A 17,319-nucleotide genomic window follows, 5' to 3' on the forward strand; every position below is an offset into this window, starting at 1 on the left:
TCTTAGTGGGCATCTTAGTGGGCATCTTAGTGGGCATCTTAGCCTGGAGGAGGATAAGCAGGGGCTACTCTGCTCCTGCTGCACTGATGATGCAGACAGTAAGCTTTGTGGAAACAGGGACCTGTCTGTCTCAACATCACTGCACCACTGTAGCTGGGGGCAGTGTCTGGCACCACAGGTCTTTCGCAGATGCAGCCAGGAACCCCCTAACTCATGATGGCCTCACCTGGGAATTGCAGCTCTGATTTGGGGACAGTCATTCATTGGCCACTTCCTCTGAGCCTCTACATCCCTGCAAGATATCTTGACCATGATAATCGCACAGGTTCAAGGACAAGAAATCGAGATCAAAATAAGTCACGGACTGGGGATGCTGCTCAGTAGTAGAGAACCAACCTAGCCTGCACATGGCTCTGGGTCCCAAATCCAGCAACCTTCCCCTACCACACACATGCTCAAAAAAGAGAGAGGGAGGGAGGAAATGAAAAAATTAAAATCGGGAAAGGACAGGAGGGTAAGGCAGTTTGTGTGTGGGGAACAGGCTTGTCACTCAATAAGGTTTCTGGCCACTAGGATCCTCCCTCTGCCCTTGGACCAGCCTACAAACCCAAGAAAGTGGCTATCACCCAGTGAGATTTCCACTTAGCCCCTCTCCTCTCCAGAATACCAGCCACCAGTTTGCCTGCCCAGCTCTGAGCGTTCCACTTGATTGTCCTGAAACGTGCTCCCTGTTACTAAGATGTAAAGTGGGGCTCTGCCCACCCAGAACAAATGCTTCACCTAGGGCGAAGGCATTTTTGTGCTGGGCTCAGAACGCCCCAGACAAACCAAAGTCTGTTAGCCTCTTCTGCCCACCGCTCTGCTAGGTGAAGACAGTTTATTTACTTCCGAGTCTGTTGGGAAGTACAGGAGGGAGCTGCGCTGCTTAGAGGTCCTCTGCAACATTCCTGTTTGCTAGCACCTCTATCCACTAACACTGAGCTCCGAGGAAGCCAAAGAGGCACAGTGGGTATCTCGCAGGCAGTGATGAGATTCTGAGAAGTTGAATTAAGGGGTGGGGGCAGAGAATCAGCCCTCTTAAATGCACTCGCAAGGAGGGATTGGGATGGAGTGTAAAGATACAGATCTAGAAATGGCAAGGGTTAGGCACATATTCAAGAGGTTCAGAGAGCTTCTTTGAGCCTGCCTACTCCTTCCCAGCGCCCCGTGTAGGGGCCTAGCCCACAAAAGGGTTCAACAAACATTTGAAGAAACATTATTAACCTGTTGCCTGGGAGAGACTTGTCACAAGAAAGAAAATGACTCATTCCTTCTCCTTCGTGGGAAGCAGCGAAAGCTCACCTCACCATTTAGAGCTCAGGTGGACGTGGGTTGCACTCTCACCCCCACGTCCGAGTGATAACTAGTGTGGCCGGGGTCCCGGCTCCCTCTGTGGCCACATCTCTCTGAGAGTGTGGTGATGCCCCTCAGGTACTGAGCACAGGCCCTGAGGAAGTGTGGGAAGCCACATGTGCCGTTGCTGAGTGGCACTGACTACTGCTGGCCACCATGCATAAGATTGGACAAACAACCAATGTGTACATATGCAGTAAAGTTTTTTGCAAAAACACTGCCTGGCCCAGGCATGATAATGAGGTTCTGTAAGGTACTGAGAGTATAACCAATCGGATGTGAGACATGCAAATGAGGTATGATAATGAGGCTCAGTGAGGTACTGAGAGAGAGTAGCCAATCAGATGAGGAACATGCAAATGAGGCTTAGTGCATAACCAATCAGGGTATGAGACACGCCTCTCCTAGGCCTATAAAAGCAGCACCAGCTCTGGGCAAAGAGTCTTTTCGCCTCTACAATCAAGCTCTCCCAATAAACGTGTGCAGAAGGATCCTGTTGCAGCGTCATTCTTCCTGGCCAGTCGAGCGCGCGCAAGAAGGAAGGACATATGAGCAGGAGCGATTAGAACCATCCGTCCACCTCTCAGGGTGAAACAGTAGCAAACATATTAGTGAAGTCTTCAAGACATCCCTTCCCCATCCCTCAGCACTGGGGATCTCACCCCCATCCTATTTGCCAAGGAGTCAACCCATCCCAGAACCCTGATGTTCCCTACTCCAAATCACTTGGTAAAGCCTAAGGGAGCACAGCCTGTGCCATATTCAAATGCAAAGGCGAGGGCAGGGGAGGAAGCCGCTCAGACCAAAGACCCTCTGGACTCCTTGAAGAATATAAACACGAGTGACATTCTTTCCAGGCACAACCACCCCCCCCCAACCCCAACTAATCACAGCCCCTGCTTACTAGCTGGGTACCATTCTCAGCAAATGTTCTGGATTCTTGTCACCAGAGGCGATTCGTCCCACTACTGCCATCTCATTACCCTGAGGGGGAGTGGAAGACATGTTCTCCAGCTCTCAGTGGAGACCTACTAAGAAAGCTGGGGTTGCTGCGAGGCAGAGCTGGGGCGGTGAGAAACAGCTGGAGAGCTCCTGCCAACAGTCCAGCCCTGGAGCATGCGGTCCATCCTTCACTAACCATGTTCCGGAAATCCTAGAGCTGACTCGCCTCCCAAGAGCACAGTGGTTCTCGACCCTCCTAACACGAGGACCCTTGAATAGAGCTCCTCACGTTGTGGTGACCCCCCAACCATATAATTATCTCATTGCTACTTCATAACTGTCATTTTGTTAGTGTTATAAATCATAATGTAAATATGTGACCCCTATGGGGTCACAACCCACAGGTTGAGAAACACTGCAAGAGGTTGTACCTTTGAGGTCATTCTGTCCCTGCCCTTACATTTACAGGTGAAACAAAGGTCCTGAGTAGCAGGGCACCTACTATGTGCACTAAATTGAATGCTGGCTGCCAAATGTGTGGCGACAACTGGGTCCTTATCTTAAGTCCCCTGGGAGCATCCCACCCCTCGAAAAATTCAGCCGCACTATAAGGGGTACAGATTTCCCTCGGAACTCTAGATTCATCTCCTTGACTTGCATGGCTATTCTCACTTCACAGGCAAAGAAACTGTATCTGAACTCTCTTCAGGTTACCAAGTGTATTTCTTATTTCTCAACACAATGAGATCATCGGCCTCCCTGTCACCAGCTGAGCAGACTCCGGTATGAGTGTCCTTTGGTTCCCAGGGCAGAGCACAATGACAGCCAGCAAGAATACACTCTAGCTTCTGAAGTCAGAGGCCTGTGTGGGAGATGGGGCAGTGGCTCAGCAGTTAAGCGCATGGGCTGCTCTTCCAGAAGATCTGTGTTTAGTTCCCATCACCCACAAGGAGGCTCACAACCATCAGTAACTCCAGACCTAGGGGGATTCAGCGCTCTCTTTTGGTTTCTACTGGTCCTGCACACAGGTGGTATACAGGCATGCATGCAAAACACCCATCTATTCACATAACAGGTTTTTAATTTTTAATCTTATATAGTTTTTAAAGGCCCCTGTAGTCCTTGAGCCACACTGCTGGTTAGAGCCTGGGAAAGAGGACCATTGTAAGAACTAAACCCTTTTCTAAATTGCCATCCAAAAGAATGGAAGTTGAGCCACCGAGTCCCAACTCCACCCCTTCAGGAAAGGCGCTAACAAAATCATCCGTAGCCTCTTCTCAGTGCCTTCCTGATAGAAGTCTCAGTATCACTAACTAAAGTAGACGGAGTGGGATTCCTCTCTCCAGCTGAAAGGCCGGTCATGATGGCATCTTTTTTTTCTAGACATACACTAACTCCACAGTCCAGCAAGTTTAGAGTTCCTCCAGCACTTGATTTACAAGGTGGGGAGAGTGTCTTGGAAACCTCAAAGACAACTTCTGCACCTAGAGCCTGCCCACTCCACAAAGCTGTTCAGTGGAGCTCCCCAGACGGGGGACAGAAGGCTGGGACCTCCAGAGGAAGCCTGGCAGCTCAGGAGCAGCCCAGGGACCTCCAGAGGAAGCCTGACAGCTCAGGGCAACCCAGCCAAGGTATATGCAGAGCTCCCAAGAAGTGAGCAGCAGGTAAGAAGGAAGCAGGCTGTGGACAATTCAGTCTCCTCCTCTCTCCAACCACACAGAAGCAGACTGGAGAGTCATGCTGCAGTCCTAACAAGTCTACTCTCTGCTTGCTAGATTCTAAATTCTAGGTATCTCAATGGCATGAGTTAACCACAATGTCCCCACAGTGTCGGTTAGGCCCACTTTCAGTACACTTGAAACACTCCAGGTGACTGCTGGGTGGGAGGGAAGAAAGGCCCATGATTCCACATCAGCCAGGGCAGGGATGTCCTCTGACTGGGAAGAATGGGTCAGCTACAGCTTCTTCCTAGGTTCGCCAAGTAGGATGTGCATGCCCTGCAGGCACATGGTGCCAGGCAAGGGAATAGACGGTGTGTTAGACTGGCACTACCTAGCAGTGTGGATGGCACTGTCACCATACCAGGCAGTAGGCTTAGCTGCATCATCTCATAGGATCCCCTCAATAAGCCATCAGACAAGATCCATCATGAGTTCCTGCTGAGAAAGAGGGAAGCAAAAGCTGAAGTAGGGTAACCCACCCAAGGTCACCTTGCTGTCAAGGACTGGGCTGAGACATAGGGGATAAGGATACAGACAGTCTATCTCCAAGATGTGTGTGTGTGAGTACATGTGTGTATGTGTGCATATGTGTGTATATGTGCATATGTGTATGTATATATGTGTGTCTTGTATGAGTGTGCATGCGTGTGTATATGTATGTGCATGTGTGTGCAAGCATATGTGTGTATTTGTATATGTGTGCACATATGTGCATATAGGTATCTGTATGTGTATGTGATGTGAGTATTGTGTGTATGTTTGTGTATGAGTTTATGTGTCTGTATATGTGTATATGGTGTATATGTGTATATATATGTGTATATGCATGTATGGGTATGTATGTGCATGTGTGTATGTGTGTATGCATGTGTGTGCTTGTGTGCATGTGTATGTGAGTATTGTGTGTATGTGTATATATGTATGTGTATGTGTGTGTGTGTGTGTGTGTGTGTGTGTGTGTGTGTGTCCCGAGGCAAGCAGGATGCCACCATCTACTTCATACATACAATGAGTGTCTTGCAGGTTTGACATCTCAGAGGCCTGACAGACATGGCCTTCCCCAGTCATCCCTACCCCCTACCCCAAAGTCCCACGTTTGTTTTCAAACAGCAGTTTTCTTGAAATATGACCTTCAATTCCCTCATTCTGAAGTACACATTTGGGGCTTTCTCAAAGTTTGTGCAATTATCATTACCATTGTAAAACATTTCCAACTGCCCCCCCCCCAATTAAACATACCAGGTAGCAGCTACTCTCCTTCTCCTGCCAAGTCCACCATTGGCCCTGACAATCACTAATCTTTCTGTCCCCGTGGACTGGCTCACTTTGGGGACTTTCTTAACTGGCTTCTTTCACTTAGCACGGTGTCTTCACAGTTGCTCCACACTGTGGCATGAAGCCCTTTGTTTCTTTTCCTTGCTGAATAGCATTCTACAAATATTCAATAGGTGAGGTTATGCCAGAGATCACAAGACTGTCGTATGTAAACTGAACACACCACATCGCATGTATCCATTCACAGGGAGGGGATCCTTTGTGTGCCTTCCACTTAGGGGAGCGTAGAGATGATGCTGTTCCAGCCCTCTGTGGACGCGCTTTATGCGGACATGTGTTTATGTTTCTCCTGGGGAGACCTAAGAGTGAAATCACCCAGCCCTACTTTTTACATACAGTCAAAAGTTTACGGAGGAATCTCGCCATGAAGCCAACATCTGGCTGCTCCTGGGCTGTTTCCAGGGAATTTTATCAAGTCAGCCAGACTCCACTCACGGGTGGGTCATCTGGCCCGGCCCCTCCTCTCCTGGGGCCTTGGGTCTTCCCAGTGTTGCACTTGCCAGTGTCGTCTGGACCCGCACGCACGGTGATAAATGCATTCTGCTTTAAAGCAGATACTTCACAAATCATAACTTACAGATGCTCCAAGACTTTCATGTGGGGAAGACGAATGAGAGTTCGGCTGTCTGACTCTGGAGCCACTGAGGACAGGAAGCCGCAGCCAGGAACCCGACAAAGCCCTGGATATACGTCTCTCCCTGACATGCGTGAGCCAATGTAACGGCAAAGGAATTTGTGCAGGGAGGGGTCTGCCTGTCTCTGCCGACTTCCCCCTGCTCACCGTGCATCTCCAGTCTTGTGTCTCCTTGCCAACTAATGCAAACGTTCCCAGGGTCAGGGAAGATAAACCTCAGTTCCACACCTCTCCAATACTTCTTGTTCCATCCTACAGGCCTTGGTTGGGGGCCTACTCCGAGCTTGGCGCTCAGCAAGGCCTCTCTGGTGGGCGGCAGTGTGAGATAGGTTCAAGACAGTTAGATGGGGTGTGACAGATGAGAAAACCTTGACTAAGCTGCTTAACTCTTCCTGCATCCTAAGAGGAAGGAGATAAGAAATCCTGGCACAACGTGGATGCCTTTTTCACTACAGGCTAAGAAAATGAACTTGTTTACCCATGGAGTGCACCCGTCCCCACCTTCAGGAGCAGGCTATTTGGGGCACAAAGAATGCAGCGTGTGTCCAGGTGAGGAGCTCCTTGGTCTGAGTCATTAAAACAGCCAAGAAGCAACACCTCACCATCCTCAGCCCATCTCTCTCCCAAGATGCTTCCAGCTCTTATCTCCTCACAGCCAACTCTTGTGAAACTCTCCCTGCTCCCCAACACCCCAGCTCTCCAGGTCCCCAGGCATACAATCTTTCCACGACTTGTATCCAGCTCAGCTTACTTTCAAAAAGAGCTACGGTCAAGGTTTCTGGGTACAAACACTGGTCTCACTGCTGAAGCCGGGTCAGCTCGCTACGCCTCCAGTCCTGCTTCCGTAAAATGGGGTGGTAAGATCTGTAGGGGGAGGTCAATCGGTCGGTACATACCTGGCCCACCCCAATACACGAGCAGTGCTGATTGCTGTGATTTTCAGTTCTCATCGCCCTGCCTACCTGACCAATCTGACATCCCACTGCACCCCAGAATAAATCTCACATTGAACGGCACCTGATCTGCTCACCTGACCCTGTGATGCTCCCAGGTCCCAGGCTCCTGAGACCCACATCCAGGGACAGCTTCAGCAGGACTTGGCTTCCCCTCCTCTGAGCTGGTAGGGAATGCCAGCTAAGTGCTTCGGTGACGGAGAGCGTGCAGGGCAGGTCTGCCTGTCTGCAGACTTTCTGCTTCCATTCATTCCTTACCAGCCATGCCTTCTGTTGCCAAACAACTTCCAATGCCTTCTGAGGTCACGGGCACTAACCTATAATCTCTACCCATCTGTGATAGCCCTTCACTCCGTGAATCTGCCTCTGGTGGCATCCTAGAAGACTTGGTTGTCACAGCCCTGCCTCTGCATTCACTTCCTGAACTACAGTAAGAACCAAGTTCATAAAAGAGTCAGCCCACGGTACCACTGGCAAAGAGGAATGTCCAGAGTCACCAGCTGTGTGACATAAAGAAGGCTCTTGATTTCTCCAGCAGCAATAGGTTTCCAAACACACTTAAGAGATGCTATCCAGCTGTGAGCCTCAACTCTTCACCAAAACCGATCCACTAGAGCGAACTTAGAGGTGAGGGTCAAACTAGGGAACATGTCTGGAAAGTTCTAGGCTCAGTATGGCACACCTCATGATTTCAGAACCATCTCCTGGTGGCAGCTGGGAGGTGATTCAGTTGGTCTGTTCCTTGTGCAGTTGGAAGACCTGAGTTTGGTCCCCAGGTGGGACACACTCTTGTAATTGTGGCACTGGAGAGGTAGAGGCAGGTAAGCCCCTGGGTCTGGCCAGCCAGTCTGCTACTCTGCCAACTCCAGGCCAGAAAGAGACACCCTCAAACAACAACGTGAATAGTGCCAAGGAAATGACACCCAAGGGTTTCCTCTGGTCTCCACAGGTTCACCAGGATAAATGTGTGTACAGCCACAGGCCTACTATACACACAGACACACGAACACAAACCCACACTTTAAATAATTTCTCCCTCCCCCCCATACACACTTTCACACACAGAGACACACACACAGAGACATGCACACTCCCTCATACAAAGACACACAGAAACACACACAAAAAGACATAGACATACATCTCTTTCGTACACACATCTTCTCTTATACATGCATGTGCACACATACTTTCATATTCTCTTACACAGACTCTCACACGCACTTTTACATATTCTCTTTTTCTCTCTCACACACACACTTACTTTTATTCTCTCACACATACCCTCACACACACACACATATTCTCTCTCTCTCTCACACACATACTCCCATACACACACATACATCCTTGCATATTCTCACACACAGGCATGCACACATACAATCACATACAGTCTCTCTCTCTCTCTCTCTCTCTCTCTCTCTCAGATGTAACTGCAGGAACAAGCGCTTCTTTCTGGGGTCAGCTCACTTTGATGAACTAAGCCGCACTGAGCTCCTGCCTGCCTCCCCTGAAATGATGACAGCCTCCAGGGAGTGGGATGCCTGGCCGAGGAACAGTTTCCCCCACCTCTTCTAGAAGACAGGAAGCTCCTTACTCACGCATGGCTCCCCAGCGTGTGTGGCAGACAGTCTGAAACCCCAGTCACCCCGCCTAACAGAATTCATTCACTGTTTTTAGGTTGGCTTCACTTCTGCTACGATACGTCCCAAAGGAATGAGGACGGCGACTTTAAACAAGAACAGACGTCCCTGACTCAGGTCTCTTCACCTAAGCTCACTCACTTCAGGTGTGAAAAAGTCAACTAAAATTTCTGGAACAGGTTGGGATGACACATTGGCCAAGATCCCTGATACACTGGAAACTGAGCTTGAAATGTAGCTCTAACAGGGCACCTCAGCCACTGTGCCCGTACATAACTAGGTTGGCAGGCCAACTTGTTTGTATAGCTCTCAGACGTGCAGTTTGCCATTGCTGGGTTGGGGGAATTGCTTTTGGCAAGAGATATTCACTCATGATATTCACTTTGGTCAAACACTCCTCCAAAAGCTGTTTGCCATTTGGGTTCAATTCTTTGTTGTTGTGTTATGTTTGTTTTAGCAATACTTTGTGTGCCCTAAAGGTCCAAGAAATTGGATCCCAAAAAGTACATGCCCTATGATGGCCCAGAAGTTCATCCCACAGCCTGCCCAAAATTTCACCCAAACAAAGGTTGTGAAATAAAGGGGGCCCAAATTCAACCCTGTAGAAACACATTCAGATCCTATCTGAACCTCGTCTTGCCCTCCTATGCCTGTGCCTCCCTAATTAATGTAATTACCCTGGCAAAGTGAGTAGCTCCTTTGCCCCGACTCTCTGCAAGATCCGAGGCTAATTGCCCAAAGTAACCTGTCTCTCCAACAGCCTTAAAACCTAGATGAAATCATCAGTGAGAATACGGAAGACAATCAATCCACCAGGAAGAGACACCAAAATGTCTCATTTTCCCTTTTGACACCTGACATTAGTTACTTCTGCAACTTCCAAAATCCAAGAAGTTGGTACTGTGGCCATCTAACTTTCCAGCTGGGGAAACTGGCACTTCACAGTTAAATAGCTTCTCTGAGGCTCCAGTGCCAGTAGGGGCTACATAAAGATTCTGAATGCCACCCAGGGCTCTGAGCCTGTCTGTAAGACTGTCCCAGTGTTAGGCTTATTGTCTTGAGCAGCTGAGAGTTCCTGCCTTCCATGCTCAAGCTGTGGCTGTAAGACCACATTTGGGAAGGAGGAAAAGGAGAGACCGGGACCACGCAGAGGATTGAACCAGCTGGCCCCTAGCTCCTGACCATATGTCTCTTCAAGGCGTTGAAGGTAATGCGGTGTATGCCTTGTTGAGAGCTACAGTGACTGTCCTCTGTGAGCAGGACCCCTACTTCAGGCAGGAATGCTGAGTTTCCAAGCATTTACATCGATACCCAGCCCCTGAGCCATGCAATCAGAACAGGTGAGCATCCTTGCTCCTATGTGAGAGCTGCTCTCCAACGGGGCTGGAGGAAAGCATCCATAGGAAATCCACCCAAAGCCAGAGCAGGCAGAATCAAGTCCGTGTTTCCCTGAGCCTCCTCAGCGGAAGCTAGGAGGCAAGACGAGGTAATCGCAGATAATGTTTTGCTGCTCTTGACCCGAGTCACCAAGCACCAAGTGGGCAAGTGCAATGCTGACCACTGTTTTTCTGCTTTGCTTTGGGGTTTGCTTCTATTATCTTCTATTCAGACAGGCATGGGGAATTTCCCACCTGACAATTCTCATTCTTCACTTGAGCCTGTCTGCCATCTGTGAACAGCTCACTCATTGAGGAGGATCCAGGCCCCAGGAGGACTTCTTGCCCCGCCCCCAGACCTCAGGTTCCAATCTGTTAAAAAGGGAGGGTTCACTAGAGGGTCTTGCTAACGTTTTTCAACTTAGCTCTCAAGTAGAAAACAAACCCATGGAGAAGTGAAGCCGTTTGGTAACTCTCAGTTCCTGGGCCTGTATTCTACTGACAGCTTCAAAATCTTTACATAATTTTTTGAATAAAACAAGAGATTTCGCTGAAATTAATAGCACAATGGGAGGGAGGGTGAACCAGACAATAACAGCTGACTGACTGGTCTTGCAGAGGAGAAATGAGCCTCTGTCGTTCTCTGGGCGCCCCCTAGTGGCCATGAGGCTAAATCCTGGCAGAATGTTTCCAGACACCCACCAAAGAGGAAGGCAGGCGCCTGCCTACCAATGCAAGTCTAACCCAGCCTGCGGATCAGACAGCTAGAAGAACGCCTGCCTGACTGGAAGCCACAATGGAGCTCAGCGGCCAAGCATATGCCACAAAGATTCCAAGCCTGGCTGAGCTGTCTCACAAGCACTTAGGTGTGAGAATGTGAGGGTCCCCACCACAGATTCCAGGCCTGCCCTCCCTGCTCCGACCCCTCACCTTCTCACATCTTCAACCTGCACCTCAGACAGCGCCTGTTTTTCATTATCCTGCTTTCCAACTTACCAGCACGATTCTTCATCAGCTATTAAGACAACCAGGGAAAGGAGCTACACTAAGTTTCCGCTTATTCAACGTCCAGCCTGGGGAGTGTCACCTCGGGAAGAAACGCATGAATGAGCGTGCTGCTCAGGCTCTTCATCTGCAGATAATCTCTCCAACACACACACACACACACACACACACACACACACACAGAATTCTCAGTCTAGAAAGCAAAGGGCACCTGCGCAATTATCATAAAATTCATGTATGGCAGAGAAGTTTATTTTAAGAACACAAATCCCTATCTCCAACTCATTGATAACAGACGTTTTAAAGATGATAACGCAAGTCAGCGTGGGCAGTGAGTCTGAGAAGCGGAGGGGCTCTGCAGCTGGCCACATAGTTGAGATTACAAGAGCAAACCTTGCTGACCGCAATCAGTTTCCACAGAACTATCTCTATATAAATAAAAAAGAAATACTACCAACACACTGACAGTTCGCTTTGCCCTCCCTGTAGCTACTGGTTAGGTTTATAAGCAACAGCATCCTCCCCCAGTCCCCCAGTACCCCGAAAAACTGCACACACGAGAAGCGTCATAGTTTCTGACTTTGGCCCTAAATCGATTAAAGTACATCTGATATGCTTTAAATCAAAGAACCATGTGCATTTCTGCCATACACCACACAAACTCTTTCTGCAAGAGTCAGTCACTTTGAACCCAACTCTAGCCACAACCAGTGTGGATTTCAAGGGCCTGTTCTGCAGAGGGGGAACCGACAACAATCCAAAACTGGGACAATACTGAGCCCCCGAGGCACCTGGCAGAGCTTCAGCTGTATCGGGTGCGGCCGGCCAGACCCCTTGAACAATTTAAGTAGTCCTGAAGCCAGGACCTGGTAAGGCAAGCGAGCCTGCTGCAAATCAACTCTGGGACTGAATGGCCACCCCTGCCAGGGACATGTCATGCTTGCCAGAGGCGGGAATGCAAGCTGTCAAGAAACCTCAGACATTCAGTAGAAGCTTTTAGGTTTGATAGACAGGAGGAGTCTGTCTTTTGCAGCAAGAGCAGCATCAGGGTAAGCAAGCATCCCAGTGGAAAGGAGAAGTGGGACTGCAGGTAGATGGGAAAGAAGCGGGGGTCCTGAGCAACTACAGGACACCACACTTTCGAGCCCAGCTTCATGGCTGATAATGTAGGTCTTTTTGGAGTTTGTACAAATAAGGAACTCCCGGACAAGGTCTGAAGGTGTGTCTTTGGGGAAGACCCCATGTTCTCAAAGCTGCAAAATGTGAATCCTAAACACTACTTTGCTAGCTGGGGTAAAAAATAAAAAAATAAAAAAGGTGGGGTGAGAGAAGCCCCCAAAATATGTGCAGACAAGATGTAACAAGTGTTTTCGGAGATATACACCTGAGTCACGGGGTGCTGAAAGGAAAGTGAGGAGTCTGACTGGGGGCTTCTGCTGAAACCTTTCTAGAGAAGGGAGCCCCGGTGGCGTGGTGCCCCCAGACCGTCTCCCCGCCCCCATCTTGGGCCACCAGGGAACCAGCTCGAACCCCTCCAGGAATTTCCCTTACTCACCACTCGGCCTGAAAACCTCTCGGTGGCTCTCTTGACTTTGCCGTAGGTACCTTTGCCCAGGGTCTCTTGCAGCTCATAGCGATGCTTCAAGTTGTGTTTGTGGTGATGTCGCTTCACCCCGTGCGGCTTCCTGGGCTCCACTGGGGCTGCAGTCGCCCCGGCCACCGCCTCCAGCGGAGAGCCCGGCAAGCCGGTCTCTACAGCAGGGCCATCCCCTGCCGCGGACACTGCCGCCCCTTCCATGACCAAGCGCAGGGCGAGCCGAGTTGGAGAGGGCAGGTCCCGGCACAGGGGCTCGGGGTGGTCCCCACCGAGGGAAACCGGGGTGCGTTCAAGGTCGCCCCCGCAGCAGCATTGCTGAGACGACCCGACCTGGCTCTGGCTGCCGCTGGGGCACTAGCGGCGGCGGCGGCGGCGACTGCACATCTGGCGTCCCGGGCGCGCACGCTCGGCGCACCGCCCCCTGGCCAGCCGCGGCAATCTGCGGAGCGTCCGGCGAGGTGGCAGCGATGTCAGGGGAGGCGGTGGTGTTGGCGAGAAGGAGGGGAGAGGGTGGCTCCGCGCGCTGGAGAGGAGTGTTATGTGGGGCGCCGCGCCCCCCGCCCCCGCGCCGGGAGGACGCGCAGACGGGGCGGGGCGAGAGGGGAACGCGGGGCGGGCGCCCGGGTGTCCCCACCTCCGCGCCGGGCCACCGAGCAGGGAGGGGGCGGGGTGCGTGTCGTTGTTCACTCTTTGTGCGGCGCGGCGCAGGCCGGGGCGGCGGCCCGGCTGCTTTGTCCTCGCCGGGTGGGGACGCAAGGTCCCGGGTGGGTCGAGGTGGAGGGGTTGGGGATCGTCAGTGCTCTTGTCCCCTCCCCGAGCGTCCCGCACTCACCCTCCGGAACTACTGCGGGCCGTCCGCAGCTAGCTTGGGCCGATCGGCCTCGGATAAAGGTCGCAGGTCCCCGAGGCCGCAGAGGCGACAACGCACAGAGCCAGGCTCACGCTCTGTGGCCCGGGGCTGTAGCCTCCTGGGCCACCCTTCTTCATGTTTGTTATGGTGTGGCGGAGGCCGCCAGGCTCGCTGGAGCAGGGGGAGGCTGGGTTGAAAGGAGGCCCAGCGGTGTTGGGTTACCGGCGGTGAGTCACAGTCCCCTCCAGCCGCCGAGGCCCTGCAGGCCCCCAGCTCCGGCACGGTCAGGGCAGGGCCCTCCTGGAGCAACCGCGGAGCCTGGAAAGTCCCCGAGAGGGATGCTTCGGAACCCCGGCTCTCTCAGGGAGAAAGGCGGAGTCAGGAACGAAGGGAGGCTCGAAGGAGGAACCCGGCCCTTCTCCAGGGCTCCGATCTCCCGGTAAAGTTCGGGAGTCCAACAGGGACCAACACCTAAGAGGAGGGAAGTGGGGGCCTGGATGGAGCTGGGTCCCCTGAGCTGCCCAGCGCCATTGGAAAGACCCCTTTCCGACAAACCAAGGCTCTGAGATAAGCCTAGGCCTTGGCCTGCTGAGCAGTTCCTTGTCCAAGCCAGAGGCCACTTGCAGGCCTCTTGACCCCCTCAGGCGATGGGAATTTTCCTTTGACTAAAACGGCCAGATCTCACCCCACCAGGTGAAGGTCAGGCAGGAAGGCCTCCCAGCAAGGCTGCCCTGGTTCTCCTGAGATGAAGGGAGGAAAAATAAGACATGAAAAAATTAAAGGTATCTTGAGAAATTTTTTAAAGTAATTTCACATAAATTACATTGTTCCACACTAGGGTGGGAAGACCGACCAGGAAGAGCATCTGGTGTAGTCTCCAAGTACTGGCACTTCCTTCTGCAGCCCTCAGGTTCCTCCCGCCCTCCAAATTCCTTCTGACTTCACTCTTGTCTACTTCTCACCTTACACTGGACTCTAGCAACAGCCTGTCTTCTCGAGACGCCCCTCGCCCCCACCCCTGTTGTCAGAGTCATGGCCTGAAACACACCCATTGTCGGCCCTCACTCCTCCGCTCAGTTCTGGACTTGATAATGGTCTTATCTCCAAACTTTATTTACTTATCTTACTGATGCCTGAAACCCTCGGCCGGTCCCTGCCTACCTTAAAAGCACTCACATAAGACAAAAAAACGCAAAGACCATGCCCCAGTCTATTCGTTCCACTAGCCCTTTCAGGGACACCCTCTCCTTCCCCTCCCCCTCCCCATTCCCCATCCTGAAACTGTAGGCAGCTTTTAAATGGTCTGTAGACATCCCTGCATGTAGATTGAGAGACAAGTTGGTGGCCTGCAGGGAGAGCTCCCACCCCCACCGGATTGGTTGGATGACTTAATCTCTTAAGACTTTCATTTGTTCTTCAAATATGCATTAGTGGGTCTAATTGGTTTTAGTTTTTGGTTTGGATTTCAGGTAAATAGATTGTCTCTACATTAGTAATTAAAATGCCAAGTGTTCTGGTCCCTTCCCTCCCCCAGCATGTGGTAGGAAACTATTACCCCACTGCCCCCTTCAGGGTCATATCTGGCTATATAACTTGCCTCGGTTGAAAGATTCCATGCAGGTACCACAATCACTGTGTCTTCCACCTGGGAACTTAGTTACAGAGTAAAGTGCCTTGTCCCATGTCCTCATCTTGACAAGCAGTGCACAGTGGGCTCAGGCTGAGACTCCCTGTAAAGGGAACAAGAAAGTCCCCCAGGAAGATTGGACTGGAAAAGCAGCCTGGGCAAATATTCTTTTGATGTGTTCAGCCAGGAAGATGATAGATGTTTGATTTGGCGGATGACCTGTTCGGGCAGGGTCACTCTCAAGTGCAGGGTCTTCGTCCCTATGTGTTGGATGGAGAGAACCTACCGTATGCTGTTAACCATTTTACAACAGCAAGTGCTGCTATGGAAGGTAGCTGCTGTGATCTCTGTTTTCCGTTGGGGCTAGCATATCAGAAAGGCTTAGAGCGTGGCCTAACATTGCTTAGCTTGTACGGAGTAACAGCAGCACGGAGACTTAATCCCTACCTGTCCCCCTCTGCTGATGCCAGGCTACCCCTCCTTAAATGGGAAGGAGGCAAGACCCAAACACGGTGTGTGGCACACTGTCATGTCCAAACCCTGGGAACTCCTGCTCAGCCTGAGTTCCTGCAGCATTGATAACTGGAACGCAAAACATTTATGTGACTACATGTGTGGGTTTTTTAGTTACGTGTATTTGTTCTGGGAATGTATGTGTGTACATACATACAGGTATGTGGAGATAAAAGGGTAACTTGGAGAGGTCACCTCTCTCCCTCCACCATGTGGTACCCAGGGAATCAAACTTTGACCGTTGGGCCTTCATCTGCCGAGCCATTGCCAGCCCATATGTGGTTATTTTTATACAGAGAAATTACCTCCTCTAGCTTTGAAAAGGTGGCTGTGGCGTCTGCAGCCCCAGCAGAGCCCAGGCTCCTTGCTTCAGAGCTCGAGTTCTAGAGTCACACAAACCAGGTTCCTGTTCTGTCCCAAAATTAACAATGACTGTCTGGAGCTGTTACTTCCGCCTCTCCTTGTGTCACTTCTCTGGCCTGTCAGTAGTGATGGGAACAACTGCATGTCACTGCCAGCGGTAGCAGTGTGTCCCACAAAGCTGCTGTGGGTCTTGTATGGAATGCATACTCTATAGACAGTGGCTAATACTGTCGGGTTTACCGTGCTTCTCTCCAGGCTCCTACCAGAGTTCTGAGGAATTATTAGCAGCTTGATCCTACTGCCTGATAGCTTCTGGCTCTGTGCTGCATCCTGCACAGATGTTGTAACATCTGTACTCAGAAGCATCCACGCCATCTCACAAGTTATAGTGGCACAAGGTTCCTCACTGGGCCTTTACTACATGGCTGTTTTCAAAGCAACTTGAAAGCGTTCTATGTTTCCTTCCTTGAAAGAGCTTGGTTCCGAAGACGTGTGTGTGTGTGTGTGTGTGTGTGTGTGTGTGTGTGTGTGTTACTGGGATCCCTGCTTCACTGTTGAAAAATATCAACAAAGGTTGGCTTCATTGCATGTTACCAATCAATGACAGTTTAAGTCAGGATTTGAATCTAACCATCTAGCAAAGGCTCCAATCTGCCTGCAGTACAACTCACGTGAGTTGTTATTGGTCTGTATGGATAGGTGAAGTTCAAGTTACCTAAGATCATGACCTTTCTAACTTGGCTCTGTGAGCGAGTGGAAACCCGACTTGCAAATGATCACTTGAGAACACGCTTATTCGTCACTGTGGCAGAAGTTACAGAGTGAGTTCCAGGACAGCCAGGGCTATACAGAGAAACCCTGTCTCAAAGAAAAAAAAAAGAAAGAAAAAAGTCCACCAGACTGTGGACTGTCCACCAGAAAGTTCATGTTCCTCCACAATGCACTGTTACCACTAGGCTCCCGAGTCCCGGCTGGTGGTACAGTTCTGGACCATTGTGGGATCTTTTGGAGGTGAGCTCCCGCTGGAGGAAGTGGGTCGCTGCAGGGAGGACCTGATGAGTTATCCTCCTGACCCAGATGGTCTCTGCTTCCTGCTGCCCAGAGAGATGAGTAATCCCGAGCCACATAACTCCTGCTGCTGTGAACTCTGCCATGCCTTTCCCCACCACCAGGGACTGGAACCTCAAACTGCGAGCCCAAAGAAATCATATCGCCCCTTACGTTGCTTCTCACTAGAGGTGGTGAGATTTTATTTATTTATTTATTTATTTATTTAGCATCGCAGATATGAGCGATCTAATCAGAGAAGCATTCCACAGTTTTGTTGAAATGGTACAAAAATTCATTCAGTAATACTGTTTCCCT

The 17,319-nt window shown here is 50.8% G+C and overlaps 1 protein-coding gene across 2 annotated transcripts in view; it reads right to left on the bottom strand.

Annotated features, from left to right (window-relative positions):
* Nuak1 (NUAK family, SNF1-like kinase, 1) overlaps positions 1-13,113 on the bottom strand; it is a 69,769-nt gene extending 56,656 nt beyond the window's left edge. The window contains exon 1 of one of the 2 annotated variants that reach the window (NM_001004363.2): positions 12,560-13,113. In NM_001004363.2, the coding sequence (NP_001004363.1) occupies positions 12,560-12,802 (243 nt within the window). In that variant the 5' untranslated portion in view covers positions 12,803-13,113. The remainder of the gene's footprint in view (positions 1-12,559) is intronic. The other variant, XM_011243603.3, reaches the window with a different exon arrangement.
* Positions 13,114-17,319: the final 4,206 nt, after the last annotated feature.

The sequence above is a fragment of the Mus musculus genome, chromosome 10, assembly GCF_000001635.26.
Source record: "Mus musculus strain C57BL/6J chromosome 10, GRCm38.p6 C57BL/6J".
Classification (NCBI taxonomy): domain Eukaryota; kingdom Metazoa; phylum Chordata; class Mammalia; order Rodentia; family Muridae; genus Mus; species Mus musculus.